At 40.4% G+C, this 14,068-nt stretch overlaps 2 protein-coding genes across 2 annotated transcripts in view; both read left to right on the forward strand.

The window, feature by feature from the left end:
* scospondin (subcommissural organ spondin) overlaps window positions 1–5,797 on the forward strand; it is a 98,855-nt gene extending 93,058 nt beyond the window's left edge. The window contains 2 exon segments of the mRNA XM_034126771.1: window positions 1,999–2,149; window positions 5,346–5,797. Of these exon segments, the coding sequence (XP_033982662.1) occupies window positions 1,999–2,149; window positions 5,346–5,368 (174 nt within the window). The 3' untranslated portion in view covers window positions 5,369–5,797.
* A 3,778-nt stretch (window positions 5,798–9,575) lies between these two features.
* Window positions 9,576–14,068, forward strand: part of kcnh2b (potassium voltage-gated channel, subfamily H (eag-related), member 2b) — a 232,811-nt gene continuing 228,318 nt past the window's right edge. The window contains 1 exon segment of the mRNA XM_034126727.1: window positions 9,576–9,738. Within this exon segment, the coding sequence (XP_033982618.1) occupies window positions 9,663–9,738 (76 nt within the window). The 5' untranslated portion in view covers window positions 9,576–9,662.

Here is a 14,068-nt window from a genome sequence, read left to right on the forward strand (position 1 = left end):
TAGCAGGCTCATCATCTGATCACCATGGAGACTTTGTTCTTCCTTGGCATCCATACATCGCTGTTAAACATAGAGGCAGTCTGATTAAACACGCGCTCAGCCAAAAGTGTCATTACCTCCTGTTACTGTGGCAACAAGGGGATGGTAACCAGTGACTAGGCAGCGCAGAGAAAAGCCCTTCAGCAGGTCTTCCCCCTGATCAGGGAAACTGACACACACACTGCACTTTTCAAAGTGTGTGAAGCACTAATAACTATTTTATGGAGAGATTGAAGTTGTTTTTTTCTTACGCCGGACTCCCTCACCCCTCCACCTCCTTCTCCTATTATCTATTATTCTCTGCTAGCACAATCTCTCTCCTCCTTGGATCGGCGCCTGCACTAATTGGACACATGAGAACAACTTCTAAGAAGAAAGCTTCTATCATCCAAGGCTGGGATTTTGTTTTTCAGGAGTTACGAAATCAGCCAATTTCAAATGTTGTGTTTTTTGTTGTTGCCGTTTAGCTGATTCAATTTGACATCTCTGACTAACTTGGGAGGCAATTGTTATTATTTATTATTAATATTTATATCTATATTTTATGATTACCTTAAGGACTTCAGTGTCGGCAGTGGTTTAATTGGCAGGAAATCAATACGTTTGTTTTTAAAATAAGCAATATAAAAGGATTTAGCACACACTGATGAACCTACAAATAACTATTAACTGACCAGGCAGTTCCACTTATCACCATTAAACATTTCATTACCTTCCAGCTTATTGCAGCATTTTATGACCAGTAGCTTTAATGTCGGTGTTTGCTTTATTCTCACTGTTCTCTGTGAGTTATTTCCTGCTGCTTGCAGACAGATGCTTTTAATGAAAAGGCGCTGATAAGCCCACGGTGTCTGTTGGATGTGAACAAAAGCAGCAATCATCCAACACGTTTGTCATAACAACTTCATATGGTGGTGTTTGATTCGAACAAAACCAACCTTTAGACACAAGACCCTGATAATTGCTGAACTGTGTTAATCAGCTTGTCACCATCTACAGTAAGTCTGTCTGCTGTTTTGCTAGGAGGGTTCGAAATAGGCTTATTGGAGCATAGTATACTTAAAGGTGGGGTAGGTAAGTTTGAGAAACCGGCTCGAGATCGCTAGAATTTGAAAATACACAACCGGAGAAAATCTGCCACTTCCTTATAGAGCCCCTCCTCCAACACACACGAACGCGCACATGACCAATGAGGGCACGAGATAAGTTTGTGCACAGATGGAAGGCTGACAGGCAGGTAGGCCATCCAGTTATTTTAGCTGGGCCGGCTAAAATGATTGGTCGTACTTTTTACAGTATTACGGCTTCCACAGATGACATTTTTTTATGGATTTTTTGTCAAAGCACTTAAGATATTCATTGCTATCGGGATGTTAAGAGCATTCCATGGAATATAACAAAAAGTGTATCTCGAGCCGGTTTCTCAAACTTACCTACCCCACCTTTAAGACAGCTGTCTGAATTCAGATTGCTATGAGCAGAGATGCTGGACAATGAAACGCATTAGCTCAAAGAAATTAGCTCGTATTCTGTGGTCTCATCAGTGTGAGCAGACCCCTTTCATATCCTGAATTTGATTTGTTAAAATAGAATGTATAAGTGGAGCTTTTAACTATTGTCTGATTTATTGCCTGTGAGGTCCATTGTCCTCAACACTATATACTGTATTCCACACTGTGTCATTTTGTAATTTAATCTAAAGAGGTCTGATTCCTCCACCTTGATTCCTTGCTCTGCCTTGCTCCAATCTAGCCAGTACTAGTTCACCTCACCTATCTCCTACATTATTTTGTACTTCCTTCTCTAAATGCTTCTTCTGAAATTCTCTCATAACCTCCTCACCCTCCTATTTCACCCTCTCTTCATAATATTCTAATCTCTGTTTCCCGCTGGTTCTCCTTTGATCTCTTGCTTCTCTCCATCATTTCATCCTCTCTCCCCCCCCCCTCCTCTCTACAGGAGCCCTACCTCCAGTCGGTGTGTGAGTGCTGCAGTTACCGTCTGGACCCTGAGACCCCGGTGCGTTTCCTCAGCCTGCAGTGTGAGAGCGGAGAGAGCGAGCCCGTGGTCCTGCCCGTCATCCACAGCTGCGAGTGCACCAGCTGCCAAGGTGGGGAATAATGAATGTGGCTGATGGATTTGCATGTTCATCGCTCTCGGCAGTGTGAAAAGCCAGAGTTTTGAATTTATGTAAAAATTGCTACACGTGACACATGTATACACACTGGAAAGGTAGGGAAATGGAAGGCTTGATCCAAACAGGGGAAGTCAGGGAGTCTGACTGAAAAAAATACATATGTAGAAGTTTGTTGCAGAGTGTTTTTTTTCCCCATGATAATAGGATTTTACAGAAAGTGTAATATACATGTAAAGCGGCAAAAATCATACAAAATATAAAAGAGAAATATAAATCAAAACAAAGTGCCACCGAATGTTACGCATGGGTTAATAAAGGTACGGGCAAAAGTCATTTCTGTGGGATTTTATTTTCTTGATTCCATATCATAAAGTACAACCGTTTTCTTGCCTTTTTGCTTGCATGCACCTGATAGTAAAAAAACATACGCCTACCAAACAAAAGCATAAAACAACTTATTCGATGAACTTGAATTACACTAGAATAAAAGGAACATTCACTATAAACAAAAAACAACACTAAAATAAATGGATAACTATTAAATAATATAAGTCCGTATATGGCTCCATCAAAGTGAAAACCACTCTCAAGAGAGAAAACTGCTGCTGCTCTCAACTTGTTGTTCAAATATGACTTAATTATACATCAAGTGAGCCAGAAATGGATTTCTCTAGCCTAGATCAATTGATAATAGTTATTTTTACTTCATGAAATATATAAAGATCAAAACTGTCATCAGCACGTCCATGCTGATGTGGGGATACAATAACACAAGTGGGCGGAATGACATTGTTACTCATTTTTGAAACTCCTTCAACATGATATCACAGTGAAAGCAGACTTGGCACACATATAATGTTTTTAAACCGTCTATTTACAACATTCAGGAAATAATAACTTTTTGCTATGTAAAAGAATAATGACGGCCTGAGTTGAATCGGAATTCACTCTCTCTCTCTTTGTGCACTGTAATCTGATTTTTTCTGTGCTTTGTTGATGTAGCTACTTTGGAACAATAGACCCACCCCGCAGTCCCCCCCCCACAGGTCCACACTGTGAGCTGCGAGTCAGCACTGCTTGTGCCGTTAGCTCTGTTAGCTGCTAGCTGTCGGCTCAGCCATCGTCATGTTGAGCCATTTGGAGGCAAACCCACATACCGTAAAGAACCTTTAAACCAGATTACATTTGGTATCAATCTTTTTTTTTTATATAGGCGGTTAGAATTATTACATTCTGATAATAACACCAAGAGATATAATACTCAGTAACATTCTCAAAAACATAAAACATATCTAAAGTCATAATTATATCAACATTTGGCTACTCAAAAGTTATTCTTCAATAAATGTGTGAATAAGCCTGCACATAGTAGCTCAGTAAGTGGCTGTTACAATAACCATCATGTCTGTCCCTTCCTCTCCATACTATTTCTTCACTTATTATTAACACCAGCCTGACACACACACACGCGCACACACACACACACACACTTAGCTAATCTTAGTGGAACATACGTTTGCCTTTGCCCACCATGAATAATTCAATCAAGGATCCCACCTCTGAAGCAATTATGACCTAATCCATTCATCAACATGGCTGATTGCGTTAGTTAATTGGATGTAGCCACATGCAATACAGAACCCCCTCCCCGCACTACACGCCACGGACATCACGTCTGACGGATTTGTTCTGTACGTCGATCAATCTTTGATTAAGTGTGGCCGCAACACACATACACACACACACACACACACACACACACACACACACTTACACATATTAGCTGCCACTTTCTCATTTGTCATCTGGTGCTCTCTTTAGACTGACATACGCTCATTACAATACCGACACAAGAGGACTTGCATAGATTTTTTTTTTTTACTGCTGATTCACACTTCATGCATTTTATATCTTAAATGCATTTTAAATGACTTGCAGTAGATATAACTGGTACATTTGAAATACAGTTCAAATATATAAACTCCCTCCTGATCGATTTCCTGCTCCTGCACAATATGATCAACCGGTTGAAGGCCCCTGATATATAAACTGTGGTGACATGGCCAAAACAAAGGGGGGTTAAGGGGAGTTTTTTTAATTTGTATTTGACAAATGTACTTTTATATACATTTGATGAATCATATTTTATTTATGTATTAATATATATTGTTTAAGGACTATATCAAAGTCATGCTGTCCAACCTCATTTCCAAATGAAGACAAAATGCTTCCCAGGAGAAATCAGCGTTAATATTGTAAATGTACTGTAGGCCATGGCTATAAGGAGAACATGTAGGCTTTTTGGAATAAACGCAGGTCCATTAAATAACTGTGTGTGAGTGTGGTGGTCAGCCCTGAGCGACTCAGACCGAAGAGTAAATATGGCAGAGCGTAAATATTTGTACATCACATACATACATTTCAAGAATTGAGACGTGTAAATAAATCGCCAGAACGCATAAAATAGCATCAGAAAAGAGCTTGTTTATCTCGTAACAATCACACTTCTATTGGCTAGCACTCAGACACATTGTACATGACAGGCTAAGAGACGGGACATCTCTAAGTGTTTGACCTAACACAACAGAGCCGGCCAGCTAACCAATCAGAGCAGATTGTGCTCTGGTTTCAGACAGAGGGTGAAAAGGCAGTATGAGAGAAATAAAGAGCTTTTTGAACATTAAAGCATGGAGACATGTCACAGTAGAGGCACAAAATATGAACCTGAAAATGAGCTTAATATGACCTCTTGAAATGACGCATATATGTCTGCGCCTATCATATTTTGACATCAGTAAAATTCCAGACGCACAGATGTTCAGTATAGATAGGGAGATACAGTATGTTTATGTTTGACCAGAGATAATAAACTAATGTCCCTGTGCCACCTATTTATTTCACCATGGGAGATCATATTTATTCCTTTCCATTGCAATGTAAATACTGTTATATTTTACTATATTTTTTATTATTTTTAATGTTTTTCTAGTTGTAGTTTTTAATTCTTGTTTTACTTTTATGTATGCACCACGACACCAAGTCAAATTCCTCGTACGTGTAAACCTACCTGTTTCTGATTCTGCTATGCCCACCTATGGATTTGGGCTCTTCCACCAAGTTTGTGCTCGAGAGAGACTGGATCTCTATTTCTATATTCTCTTCTTCGCAGGAGGTGACCTGTCCAGACGCTGAGTGTGTTGAGTGTGTCTGTGAGAGTGTGAGTGTGTGTGTATGCTCAAGAAAGAGCGAGAGCAGGACAAGTACAAATGCCACGCCAAGTGAGAGCGGTTTGCCGGGTGATGGACGCATCATTTTGGGGCGGGACACAGCGATGGATGAGAGGAAACATGGAGACCCGCTGATGTTCACACTGTTCTGTAGTCCTGAGTCATCAAATGACTGGATGCTACTGCTGACCATAGAGTTCCTGTTCCTGTTTATTCTTCTACTTGTACAGCCTTTTTCTACTGTATATTTATAGTAATATTAATGGACCTATGATACAATCCAAGTAAGAACTATTATGCAAAAAATAAGTTTAATTTGTATGTATAAATAAGATGTACCAGCGGTCAGCAGCAGTTACTGATACATCAATAAAACATTTCTACACATGGAGAATACTGTTAGTGTCTGTTTCTTTAAGATTATTATCAATATCAACTATTTCAAAAAATCCCATGCCTTTTTCATCAAGATTCCTCCCGTTCACCTTTTTCCCCCCCAAGTTTCTGGAGTGGTTTCAAATTGTATCATCAAATTTCTCTGGTTCAGAGTATTAAACAGCTTTGCTTGTAATAAACACAAACCTGCATTAAGATTTGAAGGCTATCTGTGAAGTGACACTGATGTAATAAGTGAATATTTATATTCATTTGACATGCATTGTTTGTGTTTAGCTTCAGCACAAGCGTCCAGATTGAACTAAAACCAGAAATGAGCCAGCTGTAAATAAATCGTGCAGTTTGTTGATATTCTTTTCCAAGATAGACAAGCAGAACATTGATATACTTCCCTGGAAATGCCATATTCTTAAATAAAATGATATTCCTCACAATAGTTCTGTCTGCTGCTGAGCTGTGTATTCATTAAAATAAGATGTAGCGTGTCAAAATGAACCCTGGAGCTTTATTGCCTCCGTTATTCAAACATTGTATTCATTATTGTGCAAGGTAAGACACATCAAGAACCCCTTTGTGACTATAGTTTCTATTTGTGTGTGTGTGTAAACACAGAAAGAGTTTGCCAGTTTGGGATTAGTGTCATGATGAATGATAAGTCTGCCTTTCCCCTCCGCCCCCCCCTCCTCCCTCTCTCTGTTCCTGACTAAATAAGGGAGTTGTGAGAGGAAGGCCGGCCAGCACGCCTCCTCTGCCTCACAGCTGCTGTAGTGAGGAGGTAATGAGACCAGGAACTGATGCATTTAAAAAAAAAAAATGTAAAACCTAAATGCCAAATTATGATAAATGACTGTTCAGGCCTCGTCCAACTGCAAGGCTGCAATTCATCATGTATAACCAATCGTTAAAAAGCTGAAAAATGAATGCATTCATGCCGTCCAGGTGATTTTGATAAATGCATCCAGTGAGCAGCTTCAGGCCTGTACCTGACAGGAAGGAGGGGAGACTTGTTTCCCAGTCATTTATTATTCAATCCCTGGGATGGAAATACAAATCCTCAAAAACACAATGAACTTCTTATGGGTTTAAGAAGAAAACTGGGGAAGCATGGTGTTGCTGTACATGCAGGGGGACAGCCTGTACTGCTGCCTTCAGGTGCAGTCGGGAAAATAATTGGGCTCAAGCACACATTTCCATACATCACGACAACTTTTGGATTTAACATTAAACCTTGCATGCTTGATTCCTGTAGAAAAATGACAGTAGAAAACTCACAAACTCTTGCTTATATGTTAGATAATTATTAAATGAGTTCTATACTGAACATGCTGGCTTATATCATTTTAAATCAGCTAATGTCTTTGCTTTGGTAATGTTTCCTATCAGATTCTCAAAGTCTAACAAGGTGCCGCAAGTTGCCTTTATGAGCACGGAAATCAATTTATAAACTACATTATCTTAATCATTAAATGGGGACTTTAGAATGTCACGGTCTTTGCTCCCTAAACTCATTAGGTTATAATGGAATGGCCCCACTTACATTTTTCCACAGTTTACACACAATTTACCCAACATTTATGTGAGAGAATAGACACAAGCTTCAGCAGTTTTTTCTAAAGATAAAAGTTTGCTTGCATGTAAATTGAAAAGACAAATTAGGCCACAGTAGAGGAATATGATACATACCATCAGACTTTGGTTCTGGTTTCGCAGCAAAGAGGAGGTGGAATTATCAACAACAACAGGGCCACTGTCTATTGCTTTCTCTCCAACCCAGCTGTTGTAGACTGTTTTCATTTTCATATCAGGTGACTGTCAGCCTCCTCTCTCATACTCTCCTGCTCTTTATTCAGAGCAATGATATTGTGAGCTTGCGATAGGGCTGCTCGATTATGGCAAAAATCATAATCACGATTATTAAAAACGATTATCCATTTACTTTGAAAACATCCATTTATTGGAAAAAATTGAACAGTATGTTTTTAACAGTTGATTACCCTGAACTTTAACTATAATTCAACTGAAAAACCAATAAAAAAATAAATTATAAAAAATAAGAATTATAATAAAAAAATAAATAATCGTTTTATTTCGATTACGTTGTTTTCGTAATCGTTGCAAGCCAAAATCGTAATTGCAATTAAAATACGATTAATTGAGCAGCCCTAGCTTGCGACCTCCCCACTGAAGTCTTTCTTGCTTCAACTTGTTGTGCTGTCTTCTCTCCAGGGCCTCCTGCCTCCTCCTGTCTTTCTCCGTGTTTGCTTTATTGGGACTATTTGTCACTTTATCAGTCTCTTCTCTGTCCCTCTCGCACTTTGCCAGGGTCTCCAGAGCAGCAACAAATATGTATTAGTGTTATATTATTTTATTCGTTAATTTGTACAATTAAGTGTCGAATCAACTTTAAATTATTTACACAATCACAACATGTTCTTTTTATTTAATGTTTGCCAGTAGGCCTATACAAAACGCATTCTGAATAATAACGGTTTAGAACCCACGTGCGCTTCAGCCAAGATCCCAATATCCGACAGTTCGTAAAGGCATCATCCCGGCATGACGGAAGGGGGGAACCCCGGCGGTGTGACGTAGCTGTGCAGCCTGAACGGTGAATACCCATCCAACCCTGACACATAATAAAGCGTCTGCACAGCCGCAGTAACTCGGCACAACTCTAATGACATACACTGATTCAGGATCAGCCGAGCTTCTTTACTATAAAAATGCCTCTTAGTAGGATATGGACATATTATATAGCACATTAAGCTACAATTGGAGTAGACAGGGGCACGTGTGTATGTCTCACTCTGTAATAAATCCCTCCCTTAGCCTGCAGGAAGACCGTAAACGCAGCATTAAGCCCCACACCTGTTCACAGCAGCCGTTTGGACGTGGAGCAGGTGCGTGATAAAACACAAAGCACGTTCCTCTTATCTGATACCAACTGCATCCTAAGTGCTTAAACCCCGGCTGGTGGGGTTAACACTGGGTGTCAGTTTTCTGCCAAATTAATAATTTAATAACATCCTTTATTGAGACTTGGTGGACATTTGTATAGAGTCTCTGTGGTCCTACTTTGGGAAACTCAGGTGAAAACTTTTTTTGGGGTGCAATGAGGAGAGTTTGGGGTGGCTGAGAGCGCATTTACGCTTCCATCCATCGTAAGAAGTGTGAACAGTTAGCAAAGGGTTAAAGAGGCGCAGCTAGACGCCGGTGGAGCTGAAGTCATCCGGCAGAGCGCACAGCGAGGAGGAGGAGAGACACAGAGAACACCTCCAAAAACACACATCCAGGACGGTTCAAGCTGCGGATTTGTGCTCTACTGCTTCCTGTAACGCACAACTGTGTTCCATCTCTCCACTGTTAAACACAGACATTGTTTAAAGGAGGTGGAATGAGAAATAAATAAAGAAAACGCGCCACAACTATGGCTCCAACGACGCTCGCATGGAAGCTCGGCCAGTCTGCTTGTGAGGAGCGGGCTGTAGTGCAGGATGAGAGCTGTGCTGTGTGAGAGCAGGAGGAAATATCAGCTGACAGGCGCCCCCCCCCCTCAGGGGACAGAAACAGACACCTTCGTCTCTCTTAACCTGCAAACTGGAGGCTGGAAACGGCCCGGATCTGCCGTGCGTTTACCTAATTTCCAGAACTCTCCTCTCCTCACTTTCTCTGAGGGACACGAGAAGCTGCAGCCTCTCTGAGCAACTTGGGTAAACTTTGCCCCCCCCCCCCCCCCCCCCCCCCTGGATTATTGGACCCGTGAGTGTTGGGTCTCCATGCAGGGAGCGCACTGAACATCGCGCGCGTGAGATCATTCAAAGTCCCGCAAAGTCTCGCAAAGTGCAGGGGCTACCGCAGCGAAGATGCCGGTCCGGAGGGGCCATGTGGCTCCGCAGAACACCTTCCTGGACACCATCATCCGGAAATTCGACAGTCAATGTAAGTCATTTTTTATTTTGTTTTTACCTTCAGTGAGATTCATGAGGTCCCTTTTATAATCAATTTGTTGTTTTGAATTTTCTCAACATTTTCTTTTCCAGAATAATGATGTTGGCTGAGGTTTTCCTAATGTACATGATGCAGTGATGTTATACTATGCGTGATAGCTTACCAACATAAAAACATACATCAATGTACATCTCAGAAAACATGACATTTCCTTTTCAAATCACACTATACCATTATAATATTAGACTTGATTTCCCCTACATTAATTTAGAGGAAAACATGAACAGCTTGTGTAGATTTGAACTACAGACGTTGTGTTTGAGGACCCTGCAGCTGCAACAGACATCTGTCATTCAGGAATTATTATTGCAATGGGCCACACATGTGTCAAATAAAGCTTACAAAGCAACCCAGTACAGTACTGGACACTTTTCCCTTCGAATCTATTGTCTTTGGCTCAGTTAAAAAAAAACTGAAACTATGAGACATCTCATTAAATCTCTTCAAATTTGCTTTTCAGATATCCAACAATTTGTTTTTCTGAAAAAAAACAGTACCCTCTCAAATAATCTACACTAAGGTATCAGCAACAAAAACAAACAATATTATCCGAGCTACTAAATCTTTCATGGAGCCCAGGGTCATGCAATTTGAAGCTGTCTATATTTCCAAATAAACAGGCTTCACCCGTCCTCACTTCCCTGCGGCGCTGTTATCTTTGATGCAAATCATTCATGTTTTTTTTCCATCTGTGAATCTGTGACCAGACTTCAAATGTGCTCCAGCGGGCCACAGTTAAATTCACCTCAGGGCTGATAAAGACACGAAGGCCATGATGGTTGTAGTGAGAGGAAAAGGGGAGGATGTGACACATTCAGGTGTTGAAATCTGATGCAAGAGATATTTTTAGATGAAAAAGTTTAAGGAATCTAAATGCCAATCTCATGAGCCAGTGAGATTGAACTCTTGTACCATCCCTTTTTCTAAATGGTGTCAAATGTGCTTTCTGACTTTCAACACCTCTTGGGTTTTCACAAGCTTCGGAATAGCGAGTGATCTCTTGCTGTGTTCGTTACACCCCAGAGTCACAGCAACATAAAAGGTGCTATAGGGGAGGAGTTGGTGCAAAAAAACACATTTTTTTTCCCTTTCTCAGAGGTGCTGAAAAGCTCCACACAACTGCAGTCAAGTTGAATAATTGACATCAGAGTTGGGTAATTGACATTAATTTTCCAGCGATTATTTTCCATCCCGATGAGCGTGGGTGACTCTGGGAAAGGTGAAGCTATTGTACGGCTGGCTGGAGTTCATATCTTAAATGTTTACAGCAGATTCGGTGTGGTTCAGCGTGTGGTGGATGTTTATTCATGAGAGGAGCACTTCACTGTTACTGGGGAACATAACCCTACACCTGAGAGGCAGATCAGTGCTTTCCAAATGTTTTCCCAGTGACTCATATCTTGAGAATAATTGGGTATTGATTGTTGCAGGCTTCTGGTCAGGCTAACCAAGCATGCTGCTGATGACATGGTGTCTAATGGCCGTGGCTAATGAGCTAGTGGACATGGAGGAGGAGCGTCAGTGGACAGCTGCTTGGACATCCCTGCTAATGGCTAAAGTTGTTGAACCAAACACTGAGTATTTTTTCAGAAAACATCAAAGGTCCTAATATGCCTCCACTTTGACCCCATAGCTCCATATGACTGAAACTTGAGCCCCCTCTCATGTTGTCCAGAGTAAACTAATGTGTTTGAAGGGCAGGGCCTGGTGTTGGGCTTCCACACATTTATTTATCTGATCCTTTGCTGTTTCTTTGTTTGAATGGAGGCTGGGTAAACTTAATCTGAGCAACAATCAAGAATGGGCATATCATGTTGGCTCAGCTATACAGTGTGTGATGGAAACCCTCTCATGCAGAACACAGTGTAGTGGAAAGAAATCCACACTCGTGATAAAGTAAGTGTGGCAGATTCTTTTATTCTCCACGATGGGACTGCTTTCAAAATAATGGACTATGCATACTTGATGCTCAGCTTCGGAGGAGATGAGTAAGAGACAAACAATGGGCATCTGTTGTCATCACACACCACACAGAGAGCGCTTCCACCTGACATATTGCGTGAGAAATCCTCGTGTTTGTGTATATAAGAAAAAGACAATTTGATAAACAAGTTAGGGCACTTCATTTATTTAAAATCTGGTTCTACAGTCTAGCTCATAAGAGGGAAAAATGCGTACCTCTCCCTCACTTAATTTCACTTTCAGTTGCAGCAGTGTGTCTTCCCACAACAAATCCAGGAAAAGGCAGCATCTTGTTTCTGTGTCATTTTATTTTGAGGGACAAAGAGTTTGTTTTGTTATTCTGTATTTAAAAAAAGGCTTAGTATTGAACTGTGTCAGCAGTTTTGTCAGTCTATTAGCCGAAAACAAAATCCACTAAAAGGATTTTTGGGTAGAACTGGAGTCATGCCTTCTCTTCCCTAAATTTGTTTTTGAGGAAATACACACATTGCTGTTTTAGAGTCAGGTTTTGTCCTAATGACTTCAGCAGAAACCCAATACAGCTAGTGGTTATTTAAAAAAATCTTACCTTGATACTGTGTCTGTAGGCCTACAGATACAGACTCAGGGATGAAGCCACTGCTTGCTAACATGCTGCTATAAACGGGTTGTGTAGACATCCAGTTCGACTTGAACCTATCCTGCTGGTTGCTTTGTGGTAATGCAGGTTTGTACATTATGTTTAAAGCTTATTTGTGAGCTTGAGTTTAACATAATTATAGTCTACATACTGTAGTTCAAAAATTAATACAGATGAGCAATTGTTTGTTTGTAGCCTTTATTTAACCAGGTGAAAAATCCCATTGAGATCAACGATCTCTTTTTCAAGGGAGACCTGCGGTACATTGGTTACACATAAAAACAACAGAAAACAAAAAGGACATCACAACATAATTACAGGGGTATAAATTAGCAACCTATTCACAATGACAGGTATCTAATAACATTTCATCCAGCCGTGCTTTAAAATGATGCAAGGGAATCAAAATGCTCAGTTTCAATGTGTTTTGCATGGTGTTCCAAGCTAGAGGAGCAGCGCACATACAAGCTTTAGTACCTAAAACAGTCCTAGCACTTGGCACATGTAATAAAAACACATGCTGGGATCTCAGGCAATAGCTACTTGCCACTCTCTGTGAGATCAAAGAGCATATATAAGTTGGGAGTTTACCCAACATAGCTTTATAGATGAATATGTACCAATGACTGAGCCTCCGTACAGTAAGTGAAGGCAGACCTGCCTTGGCATACAGCAATGACCTTTGAGCTAACTCTGCTACAATAAATACAATGGGAACATTAATGTTAATGCTGAATGAGGTCCCATAAAGTACAATAGATGAATAAAAACAAAGGGAAATTATAAATGGGTTTCCTTTACACAAATGCGGAATGTAATATCTCGGGGTCACTTGGTAGGAATTTCTTCAAATTTCGTAAAACACATCCACTTGGAGGAACTAATTAGTATATGGTGTTCAAAGGTCAATGTTAGTTTGACCCCAAAGCTCCATATGACTGAAACTTGAGCCCCCTCTCATGTTGTCCAGAGTAAACTAATGTGTGTGAAGGGCAGGGCCTGGTGTTGGGCTTCCATCCATTTATTTATCTGATCCTTTGTTGTTTCTTTGTTTGAATGGAGGCTGGGTAAACTGAATCTGAGCAGCAATCAAGAATGGGCTTATCACGTTGGCTCAGCTATACAGTGTGTGATGGAAACCCTCTCATGCAGACCGTAGTTTATGGGAAAGAAATACACACCTGCGGTAGAGTAAGCGTGGCAGATTGTTTTATTCTCCAGGATGGGACTGCTTTTAAAATAATGGACTATGCATACTTGATGCTCAGCTTCGGAGGAGATGAGTAAGAGACAAACAATGGGCATCTGTTGTCATCACACACCACACAGAGAGCGTGACATATTGCGTGAGAAATCATCTTGTTCGTGCGTATAAGAAAATGACAATTTAATCAACCAAATATGAGACCTTATTCATTTAAAATATATATTTTACGCTCTAGTTCCTTAGAGGATGAATGTATTCTGCCTTCTCTTAAATTGAGTGGGGTTCTGTGCCTTTCAAAAGATGCAGCAATGTAAAACAAATTCAAGTAAAATGTAGCATCTGGTGTCTTCCTCATCTCATTTTGAGCTAATGGACACACAGTATGTTCTATTATTCTCTATTCATGAAGGTTTGATATTGAAAAGGTGTCAGCAGTTTTGTCAGTCCATTAGCTGGAAATGAAATCCATAAAA

The sequence above is a fragment of the Trematomus bernacchii genome, unplaced genomic scaffold, assembly GCF_902827165.1.
Source record: "Trematomus bernacchii unplaced genomic scaffold, fTreBer1.1, whole genome shotgun sequence".
NCBI lineage: Eukaryota > Metazoa > Chordata > Actinopteri > Perciformes > Nototheniidae > Trematomus > Trematomus bernacchii.